At 35.7% G+C, this 12328-nt stretch overlaps 1 protein-coding gene across 1 annotated transcript; it reads right to left on the bottom strand.

The window, feature by feature from the left end:
- Window positions 1-3819: 3819 nt before the first annotated feature.
- LOC127526849 (succinate receptor 1-like) lies at window positions 3820-5021 on the bottom strand. Its single transcript, XM_051923986.1, has one exon. It carries the CDS (start codon window positions 4972-4974, stop codon window positions 3934-3936), a length of 1041 nt encoding a protein of 346 aa, XP_051779946.1. The 5' UTR covers window positions 4975-5021; the 3' UTR covers window positions 3820-3933.
- Window positions 5022-12328: the final 7307 nt, after the last annotated feature.

Raw genomic sequence — 12328 nt, 5'->3', positions numbered from 1 at the left:
TTCCAAGCCCTGTACCTGTGGCCCCCAATACAACCAGGGTGGACGCCCCCACGTGGTCTGGAGGAGGAATGAGCCCTCCTCCTGTCTTCCTGGGCGTCCCGGCCGAATACATATGGCATAAAAAAATGAAATGCTTCTCATAATTACAAGCCACCATATTGTTTAGTTTTTTTTCTATAATGTACCTATCTGAAACATGGCTTAATTAAAAAAAGTAGTTTTCACCATTTCTCTAACAAAAAAAAATCTCATATATATTTCTCTTCTGGTTCGTCCTGCTTCCATTTCAAAACCTGTCCCACCCACACGGCATTTCTTGATTCCTATTTGTCGTCTTCCATGTCATGCACTATACTGGCCTGCTGAGCGTAATACATCCAACAAGTACTCGAGGTGCTGCCACAGCGGTAAAGTAGCCTTACCACCCTTGCAGGAGCCGCCTGTGTCTTTACAACAGGCAAACATCAGAAGCTGAAAATTATCGTGAACACATTCAAGAATACAACTCTTCTCTAACGTTTGCTTCCATGGGTGCACAAATAACTCAACCTCCTGGCCACAGACCATACTGTTTTAAAATACATGGGCAAATTTATCACCAAATCTCTCCACTATATGCTAACACTTCTACCTCTCCAGGATTTGGACAGTTGAATGTTTTTGATACAGCGCAAGCTACTAAAGTACGCTTACAAACTAAAGCAAATTCTGCATGCAGCGAAAATGTACTTCTCCAGCTAGATTCCATGCTCAGAACCATCAACCCCTTCGCTAAATCATACAAACACATGCATGAAATCGCTCAGTCCAATCCAACAGCATCTGTATGAATGGTTTTCAAGGAAACCCTAAAACAGGATTTACGACGATACAATGCCCCAACATGTCACACCGATGTTGCAGCGATTTTCGTCGGAGAAGATGGTGAAACGCCTGCCGAAAGGGACATTTGCATCTATCCAATAGGCAACTCCTGTAAACAGATTTCCGTGCTCAATATGAATTGCAATCCTATAGTTTACCCACTTTTATTCCCTTTCGGAGACATTGGCTGGCACAAAGATTTATAACATGTTCCCAGTAAAAAAAACCACCAAGCGAATAAGGCTTACTCAGTGACAATTTTACGCGTACAGATTAGCAATGAGGAATACTTTTAGTATTTTGCACTCCAGTGGCAAACTATTCCAACAGTACGTCGTAGATGCGTATGTTAAAACAGAGGGCGCATGTTTCAACTATCTCAGATTACATCAACAAGATCTGCGCGTTGAACTCAGACGCACTGCAAGCAAACGCTGAAAATAACAACGTTCGTGTAGGCAAAATGATCAAATTATTCCAGGAAGTCCAAGATACATGCAACAAAACTATCAGGATGCCATGGCCATAGTACGTAAATTTGGAAAGCCTGATTTATTTGTCACTTTCACATGTAATCCTGCTTGGCCGGAAATTCTACATGCACACTGTGTCTTTCAAGAAGTATTTATTTCTTCTTGATTTTTGAATTCCTTTCTCACCGTTTTCCGTTCCTATTCTTACACCGCCGTATGCTACGGTGGGCGTTGGCTAGTATATATATATATATATATATATATATATATATATATATATATATATATATATATATATATATATATATACAGGGTGGCACAGTTAAATGAGAAATTTTGGAACTAAGTGTTGGCAACCTTGGGACATCGGCAGTTGTTTGGGACCAATGACCAATGGAGCAGTGAAGTAGTGCGCAACAAGCGTTCGCTATGAAAGCCTTATATAAGAATGCTGATAGTGTGACTGCTGATCAAAATCGGAATTTCAGCATCATTGCCAGTTAGGGCGTCAAGATCGTGTCCCGTCTGCTCATGCGATTACAACACTTGTGTGATATTTTGAGGGAACGGGTTCAACCTTTAAAAAGAAGTCCCCAGGTGGAGCCACTTCGCATACTACCTGACAATCAGTGGTAGCTATTCAACGATTGTTTGGAACACACGTCATTTCATGTAACGGTGACATTCCATGGCCTCCAAGATGCCCAGATCTCACTGTTTGTGATTTTTTTCAGTGGGGACATCTTAAAAGCCAAGAGTACCACACACATCCTGCAACCACTGCTGAACTAAAAAGGAGGAATAGAAGGGGAAATTGCTGGCATTCCTCTTGACTTTTTACGTTGAGCAATGCAGAATTTCCACAAAAGGCTGTTAGAAAGGTTTATGAGAAATGGACAACACCTTCATGATGTTTTCTTTAAAACAAAATGAATATTGATTACCATCATTAATTGCCTATCCTGTACAATAATTTCATCATTAAATGTATTTTGTAATGTGATTATTCGTGCATTGATTCTCAATTGAAAATTTCTTGCTTCTCAACACCATCCTATATATCTGCTCCCCCGGACCTTCCAGTACATTGACCTCCCGGTCGGAAAAGGGCCGCGGTTGTCTGTCACTCTATATATATATATATATATATATATATATATATATATATAAATAGATAGATAGATAGATATAATCACACAATCACACAATTAATTGATATTGGCAATTAAACACTGCTTAAATGTAAATATACATGCCTTTATAGCTTTTAGTTATTTTAAATCATTAAGAGCACTATAGCTTTTCTCCTGCTAAAAAATAAATTTACTTTATTTATATAGGTTATTTTTTCTTCTTCAGTGTATCTGCTAGATATTTGTAATTCTTGAGGTATAATTATAAATATGTATTATCATTTTAATTATGTAGTACTTGACATTTATCAAAACTTATGCTGTATGACACACAGCAACAAATAATAAACACAGTTCAAATCTTTAAAAAAGCTGTTCATAAGATGTTCATCAAGAAGACATAAGACTAACAAGCTTAATAGGTTTATAAGTAAAAGACGCATTTTGCTTTTAAAGTAGGTTTTCTTGTCATTTGTCTAATTGCACAGGACAAGCCCTCTGATTCCTTTTCCTCAGGTTATTGCTCCACTTTCTTTTACGTAAAGGCTAAACTCTGTTGTAAAACAAGCCTTTTACTTTGCTCTTTGTTTACGCAGCAGGACGTTTGTTCCAAGCAAAAAAAAAAACACGTGCACTGACTCAACAACCACAATGCCTTTTGTAAAGGAGCATGGCAACTAAATTACTATAAAACTTAGAAAGCAGGCGCTGAAAAGATTGTTTTTTGTGATCGGCCAGCTTATCGATCTCCAATCAAGTCCTTTTCAGCGAAATTGCCCAATTTAGCTTGGTTGTCGATCGATTGGAGCATCCCTAATTTTCAGTCTTTCCAAATAATAGAACAGAATCTTGTGTTTGAAATTTACATAGGCATATTTCTATAAACAGTAGGATGTAGTTTACTTTTAAATTCTTGCTGGATATTTATGATTTTAATATGCCTATACTGTAAGAAAGATGTGCTTTGTAACTGAAAATGAACAATAATGTGGCATTTCATTTAAGATAAAACAATTGAATGCCTTTGTCAATACCTTACAATATGCGTAGTAAATATGAGTAGAATAGCTCTTTTAGATTTGTACATGAAAAAAAGTCATTCAAATAAACTGTATTATAGAACAGAGGCAGGCATTGCACATATCCCTATTTATCACGTACAAAGTAAATTTACAATTTTTGAAAAAAAAAATCCACAATGTAGTTATCTGATTATGCAAGATTTTATTAGGATTTGTGCACATTATACTGTACATCCAAATAGTACATTTTTGAAACAGTACCAAAGTATTGATTTAATCTGTATTTGGTTAACATCACATTGAGATTTGGTCAAATAAACCTGACCAACAAAATGTTAAAGCAAAGTTGATGTTTTATTTGTGCTGTGCTTTTACTAAAACTGTCAATAATACAGTATTTGTAAATATTCTGCTATATTTCACACTTATATTTTTTATATCCTAAAGATGTGACACTTCAGTTATTTCCTTACTTTTTGAAACTCTCGTTAGATTTTTACAACTTGATTTTTGCCTTTTGCACAACAGTGAAAATAATTTATCTCGAAATTTATCGCCCACTAGAAAATAAAATACGGGGTTGAGGCAACTGTTTAAACTGCTGAAAGGGCGAGTGGCATTATAAAGTGCCCTGAAAATAATAGTGGGGCAACTGTTTGATGTGTAGAACATTCGCACAGCTATGCGGGCATTCCTCATGATGTGATATGGAATGAAAGAAGCAGAAAAGAGTGCCATTGCAAAAACAATTAAAGTTAGAGGCTTTCCCACTTTGTCTGAATGTTGAAACCTTCTTTTCATATCATTTAGTACACGTGCTACTAGAATATAACTAAATACAAGGATACAGTAAGGTATGAAGAATCCTGTAAAAGTCAATGTCATGCTGAAAATGAATGTCATCTCCACATCTCCAGAACTAGCATAATCAAGACACTTTAACTCAGTGGAGTTTGAAATGCTTTCAGTAGTAATTAGGTAAAACATTGGCAAAAGTTCCAATGTCACAACAATCCATATTGTTAAACTTATCAAAGCAGCATGCCATTTCTTGAATATTTCAGCAGATTTAACAGGGTGAGCTATTAAAAAATATCGATCCATACTGACACAGCCAAGAAAAAGAATGCTTGTATATAAGGTGGCATGGAAGAAATACCTCACTAGTTTGCAGTAAAATTCCCCAAAATACCAGATACCTTTATTTGCATAATATGAAATTAAGAAAGGCAAGTTGCATATATAAAGTAGATCTGCTAGTAGCAAATTGAAAAGAAAGATATTACTTCGAGTCCACTTTTTTAAGGCAAATAAGTAAACTATAATGGCAGCAAAGTTAAGAGTGGCACCAAGTATAAACGTGCAGCTATAGATTGTTGGAACATAATATGCATTAATTATTTTATCAATTTCTGAGCATGGGACATCAATTGTCTGCAAACTGATGTTTAAAATGGTTTGATTCCAATAGGAAGGTTCCATATTGAAGATTTGTTTTCCACCATTAAATACAGTATGAAGTACAATAGATTTTTTGAGCATCCACCTGAAAATGAAGTTAATAGTCTTTGGTTAATCTTGAAATTAACATAACATAAACAATTACCTATGATTCTGAGTCTTTTGTAATTTCTGAAGGATATGTGTTTGCTATCTATCTATCTATCTATCTATCTATCTATCTATCTATCTATCTATCTATCTATCTATTGCTGTACTTTTTACAGACATTAAAACAGATACTAAAATACATTTTACATAGCATTCAATAAGCTTGCTTCTGTGCTTTGAAATAAAAAATACTGCCTTATCACATATTTTATTTTGATAAAAAATCTTACCTTTAATTAATTCCTCATTATTAACTGTTAATTCCAGATGGTTTCCCTCAGAATTGTTTCTTTTTCAGCAGTCATGATGAGCTTTATATCGTTCTGACATCAACATGGCATGTTCTGTGGATGAATCAAAATAATTGGTGATTTACAATGTAGAACAGTGCATAATTCTGGAACAGTTTATGCCCTAATTAAAAGGAAATATCAGGGGTTTCTGCCATTCACTGGCATATATAAACACATATAATGAAAGCACGTGATGCATATTGTAAACTTGGAAGGTAGTAGTAGATAAACAGTTGAAAGCGGAATCATTTAATTCAAATTAGTTATGAAGAAACATTTCATATTAATATTAATAGCATTAATGTACTCTTAATTATGCAGAAAAATGAGTTGAATGTTGCACAAAAGCTTGTGTTTCTTTCTTTATAGGCAGATTTAATTTTTTGATAAATAGGTAATGCTAATAGCATAAATAGAAATCTTTTCAAAATATAATATACTTAACATTTAAGTAAGAAACAATGCAGTGTTTACATACTAGAACAATTATTAAAATAATCTTGAAGTAAAAGAACATTCATAATCCACACGTTTAAATAGCCTGGCACAGTTCTGTGATGTTTTTTTCCTTAATCAGCAAAATTCATGTCATTATAAATTATTTGACACATATGCTATAGATCTGGGACACGCACGGGCTTGTCATGTTTACTTTAGGTTTATATAATCAGTTCTTGCTAAGTTTTGAGAAGGCTTGAACAGATCCTCATTAAAATAATAGGATTTTTTCTAATCTGAAATAATATAGATTATCACTTTTCTACTAAGCAGTACAAAGAGGACTGGGATTCGTCTACATGAACAAAACATGTCTTCATGCAAATAGTGTGGTTGGTAGAATATTACAGCTCATTTTACACAGCACACTTTTACACCATCTGTTACAATTCCAAAATTAGCTGTTAAGGTATTAGAAGTGATTTTATATTGGAGAGATATACAAAAATATATTCTCAAAATGTGTAGGGCATTCCCAAAACACGTTTCTGCCGTAACTCTGTAGAGTTGTGTTCCCTTTAAACTATAGTAAAGCGCAGAAAAATAAATACAATGATCTACCTATGCATATAAATGCTGCCAGATCCTGACAGATGCAGGATGTTGAAGAAACAGTCATCTTGTTTGAGGGTTAATTTATATTTTTGTTTTGCAGTTCAGTAAAATACAACAGTACACAGGGTGTTTAATAGTAAGTACATCCCGTTTCTTTTTTTACATTTTTAGATAAAAAGGATATTTGATTGTCATTTTGGTAATACTTTTTTGGAAACAATTTTTTAGTATTTGTAAAGAAAAAGTGGAACTGAGCAAATGAGAAAAGTAAACAAAAATCACCAAATGACCAAGAAAGTCCCCAACCTAATGGCACCCCTTATTTGGAACTTATTGAAATCAATTACTTGATCATAAATGAAAAGGTGTAGAGTGAAAAATCTAGAAACAGAAAAAGTTGTGAAGAGAATAAAGTAACCTAAAACACTTAAGAAACATCAATTACAAATTGGGTCAGGGATTAAAACCTTTAAAAACCATTTAATTTGGTTCATTTATATTCTATGAACAATTTTATATTGAATACATTGATGATTGGGGTTTTTAGTGGAATTTAAGACTGCATTTATAATTGACTTCCAGCTCAAAGTGGGAGAAGGTGCCAAATCTCATTTCTACTTTAATGAGACAAGAGAGAGGTTACATGGCTGCATCATAAACACACGCATACAGCACAGAAACAGTATTGAATTGAAACCTGATTGTAGAAACAATTTTAACTAAAGGATTAGATGAAATAGGATAAAGAGATATTGCACACATTAAGGACAGACCTTAGCTGTAGAAAAAAATAATTGAATGCACTAAAAATGTAGAGCATAAGTCTGATTCCCCAAAAAGATTCACGGACACCAAAGGTATACCAGCGTGGAAAAGAAACAGGATTCACAATTGATATTAAGGTGTCCCAAAATTCATGCAAGATTTGAATTTGGTGCCATGTGTGTGGTAAAGTGTTGCCAACGAAAAAAAAAAGACAGCGTGACAGCTCATAGTTCAGGGTTATTAAAAATGGAGTGCTACACGAAAGAACAACGCGTTTTCATTGTTGGGCAATATTTTAAAAATAATGAAGGTGTGGCAGCTACAGTTCGGAATTTTCGTACAAAATATGGTCAGAATAGTGATTTAACTCCATCAACTGTGAAGAGATTAATTAAAAAATTCAGGGAGACTGGATCAATTAGTGATCTTAGACACTCTGGCCGTCCTTTAACAAGTCGTTCAACACAAAACATCGAAGCATTGCTGAGAGTCCAGGAACATCAATTCGGCACCATGGTCAAGAATTGAACATTTCCAGAAGCTCTCTACAGCGTATTCCCACGAAAGATTTGCATCTTCATGCTTACAAAGTTCAATTGTGTCAAGAACTGAAGCCTACTGACCATGCACAGCGAAGAGAATTTGTTAAATGGATTTTGGAACAACAACAAGTGAATGCCGATTTTTTGAACAAAATCATCTTCAGCGATGAGGCTCATTTTCATCTTGATGGCTTTGTTAATTGGAAAAATTGTTGCATTTGGGGTTCAGAAAATCCACAAGTTATTGTTTGAAGTCTGAGGTTTATGCCATCAAGCCCATGACCACCCACGCCTTGAAGGAGGAAATTGAGCGCTGTATCAACGAAATTCAGCCACATTTATGCAAAACAGTCATGGAAAATTTCGACAAAAGAGTGCGTATGTGCCAGCAAAGCCGTGGAGGCCATTTACCCGATATGCTATTCCTTAATGTATACTTTATGAATCAATTAAAAATTTACAATTAATTAAAAACCTGTGTTCTCTATCAAAATTACTTCTTGCGTGAATTTTGCGACACCCTCTATGACCCATCAATTGCACTCTGCCCTTTACCTTGTGGAGGCTTGATGTACAACTCCTACAAAGCTGATCAGAGAGGACAACAAACTTCCCAAATGCACAATTTCACTGATGGTTTACTTATTAAAAAAAACTGGTTAAGATGTTATACCAGCATCAGCAGCAAGATCCCATAATGATGGCTGCAGTAGGCTTTTTGAGAAATGTATATTATCGAAATTTCATTACATTTTTTTCTCAGCAGCCTTACAGATTTCACTCTTTTGCAAATGTAGAAGAATGTGAGCCAACACATGTGGAGACTAGGAAGCCAGAAGTGGTCATTGAATAATCCAAGAAAGATTTTATCTCACCAGTCTTGATGCTGCTTTCATATCTAGACTGACTGATGGATGTATATTTGCGGCATTAGCACATGCTGAATTGCAGCATTATTGACCACCCTCTGCCTATTGTTTCTTCAGCTAATAATATGCTGCCATGAATCTGTCAGGCCTTCATTTTCAGTAAAAATGTAAAGCATACAAAAGGGCATGCCTATAATTTTGTCAGATTGCTAATTTGCATTTTACAAGATAGAAAAGTTAAAAAGAAGTTAAGAAAAGCATTTAAAGTTTCTAGTGTGAATGTAATGCTTTTACAACCTATCTGTATATAATCAGTATACAAGTGTTGAGGGGAAACAGGATATTTAGGACACGTGTAATTATGTGGTTCAAATTACAGTAATCCCTCGCTATATCGCGCTTCGCCTTTCGCGGCTTCACTCCATCGCGGATTTTATATGTAAGCATATTTAAATATATATCGCGGATTTTTCGCTGCTTCGCGGGTTTCTGAGGACAATGGGTCTTTTAATTTCTGGTACATGCTTCCTCAGTTGGTTTGCCCAGTTGATTTCATACAAGGGACGCTATTGGCAGATGGCTGAGAAGCTACCCAGCTTACATTTCTTTCTCTCTCTCTTGTGCTGACTATCTGTGATCCTGACGTAGGGGGTGTGAGCAGGGGGGCTGTTCGCACACCTAGACGATACGGACGCTCGTCTAAAAATGCTGAAAGATTATCTTCACGTTGCTACCTTCTGTGTGCAGCTTTTAAGTATGCTGCACGGTGCTTCGCATACTTAAAAGCTCAAAGGGCACGTATTGATTTTTTTATTTGTCTCTCTCTCTCTCTCTCTGCTCCTGACGGAGGGGGTGTGAGCTGCCGCCTTCAACAGCTTTGTGCTGCGGTGCTTCGCATACTTACAAGCCAAACAGCCCTATTGGTTTGTTTGCTCCTTTGAAGAGGAAGATATGTTTGCATTCTTTTAATTGTGAGACTGAACTGTCATCTCTGTCTTGTCATGGAGCACAGTTTAAACTTTTGAAAAAGAGACAAATGTTTGTTTGCAGTGTTTGAATAACGTTCCTGTCTCTCTACAACCTCCTGTGTTTCTGCGCAAATCTGTGACCCAAGCATGACAATATAAAAATAACCATATAAACATATGGTTTCTACTTCGCGGATTTTCTTATTTCGCGGGTGGCTCTGGAACGCAACCCCCGCGATGGAGGAGGGATTACTGTATTGGTAAGGGAATATTCATTAGCAATGTAAGTAATCAATCGCAGGTCAATGATATTGCCTGTTGGCGCAGGATTACTGTCTGTGTTTTAGGTGAACTCTACCAAATGCAAAAGTAGAGCTTGAATGCAAGCCTCTTAGGCCTTTTTCAGTCCTGGGGACTACTGCATGTGTCTGCACAGTCTGAGTACTATAATTCTGGAAAAGAGGATTTTACAGACTTGAACAGTGATAGATTTTTCCTTCCAAGCTGCCTGCTGGATAAACTGCCAGTCAGAATGCCTTAAATATTTGACAGTCAATGGATGGGAACAAGTAGTGCTGGCCTTCTTGTTATAAAAATGACAGGTCCTCATAACCCTTGTCTTAACATTGGAGAGATGTGGGAACCCAAACAACCATTGCAAATCGAAAAATTGCAGTATGATGCCTTCCTCAGCATAACATGGAATAACCAGGTTTCTGTGATTGTCCCACTGGATCTGTCTTCTTGTTTAGTTAACTCAGAGCAACCTTTTCAACTTGACAGCGGACGTATCAGAGTTGTTCTCATTCAATCTGGCCCAAAATGAGGTCAAAAAGTTTAGAAAGTTTGCTTTACTTGGTCTTCAAAGCATTAAAGTTGACAATTTAAAACAAAATGCATACATTTTCTTTGTGTTGAGATAGTTAGTACACCCCTTGTGACAAATGCATACATTTAGAATTAATTGTATACAAAGTGCAAATATACCATGGAAAGCTGTGCTGTATATAAACATAAGAAACATAGTGTGTTTTTATCTTAACAAATGAGGCTTTTTGAAAATCTTCAGAAGACAGATTGTTGATACCCGTCAGTCTGAGAAGGATTTTAATGCCACTAAGCAATTGGTAGTCGAGCATTACATTGTAATGGAAATTTACAAAACCGAAAATATCAAACTGCTGGCAAGCTATCCAGGCCAAGTCATTCCTCCAAATTCAACCGAAGAGCTTACTGAAAGGTGCTACAGGGTATCTCTATGAACACCAGGTTAATACCAGATGATTTTTAGGAATTTCTTACCTTTGTCAACGTGCTCTACAAAGGTAAAGCTATTTGACCTCAATGCCAAATTTTTGGCGAAAATCAAAAACTGCCTTCAGCCAAAAGATCCTCATACCACGTGTAATTGTTGATTATGAAAGCAGTATGGTTGTGGCTATTTTTTGCCTCAGGCTGGTCAGCTTGCCATTGTATAGTAAATCATGAATTAATTCTATATTGTGTTTGAGAGTACTTGGTGAAAATGTGAGGTCATTTGTAAAAATGTTGCATCTCAATTTTAAGTGGGCCGAAACAAGACAGTGACCAAAACATTCAAGCAGATCAAAGAATGAATGTCTCTGATTGTAGAAATGAAAAGTCATGGAATTGGCAAGTGAAAACTTAGATCTCTAACCTATAGAAATGCTGGTGGAGACTTCAAACATACATGCCAATAAAGCCTGTAAAGAATTCTGTAAATGAATGGGGTCAAAAAATTTTCGAGTGAATGTAGCAGTCTAACTGATATTGCATAAAACACAGAGATGTACCGTTAAAGCTGACCACCAGACTCCTCAGTTTAGGGCTCAGTACCACACTCTGCAATTGTTCTGACCTTTCTAACCAACAGACCACAGCAGGTATGAGTTGGCAGAATGACAGCCAATGTTAAGCAAACAAAGTTGATTTTCTTTATCATTAATCACAATGAAACAATCAAAATGCCATTTTCAGATTTTTATTTTATTATAATAATGACTTTTAAGATTGTCATTGAGCATTGTTTGTCAGTGTCAGCACTGTAAATGTAGTTACCTCAACCAAACCATGTCTTTAGAAGGCTTCTGGCTTCTAAAACAAAGGTGTTAGGAAAAATAAGTATTAAAGTTACCTTTACAGTACTGTGTTATATTTTTGGCACTTCTGTAATAGGGGAAAAAGGACCCCATTTAGTTTAATACAATATGTAATTCCTTGACCACTAGCTCCCTCACACAACATTTAATTAGTGTCCTGTGCTACAAACTTATAAAGTCAGATCTACTCACTCTGTCTATATTCCACTAGATGCATTTTCTAAAACTAACTATAGCATAGGTGATGATTTTTCTGATTTAAAATTTTGCTCTGTGTTTTTTGTTAACTTAGTATTTCCCTGTAAACACTCATTTACAAAGACTTTTTAAGATAATATGAATAAAAAAGTGCTAAATAAATTATTGTAATGAGGCAGAAATACTTAAAGATTATTATAATGCAACATTTAACTTATTTTGGTTTCTTCATTTGTGAAACAAATAGAATCACAATGACTCGATCTATGTAAAAGAGAGGTGGGCAGTGACTCTGTGTGCTCTGGAAATAAGGACCAAAATGACGCATAAATGGAGAAAAGTAAAATAATCATTGTGTTTAACATGTCTAAGCAATCATGGGGGATTTTGTCTGGGTTTAAAAATATACACTACAGG

The sequence above is a fragment of the Erpetoichthys calabaricus genome, chromosome 2 (assembly GCF_900747795.2).
Source record: "Erpetoichthys calabaricus chromosome 2, fErpCal1.3, whole genome shotgun sequence".
Lineage (NCBI taxonomy): Eukaryota > Metazoa > Chordata > Cladistia > Polypteriformes > Polypteridae > Erpetoichthys > Erpetoichthys calabaricus.
This window is presented reverse-complemented; position numbering and strand designations above follow the sequence as displayed.

Excerpts from the sequence above, each read along its gene's own strand:
- LOC127526849 (XM_051923986.1), bottom strand. The coding sequence starts at position 4,974 with ATGGAACCTTCCTATTGGAATCAAACCATTTTAAACATCAGTTTGCAG.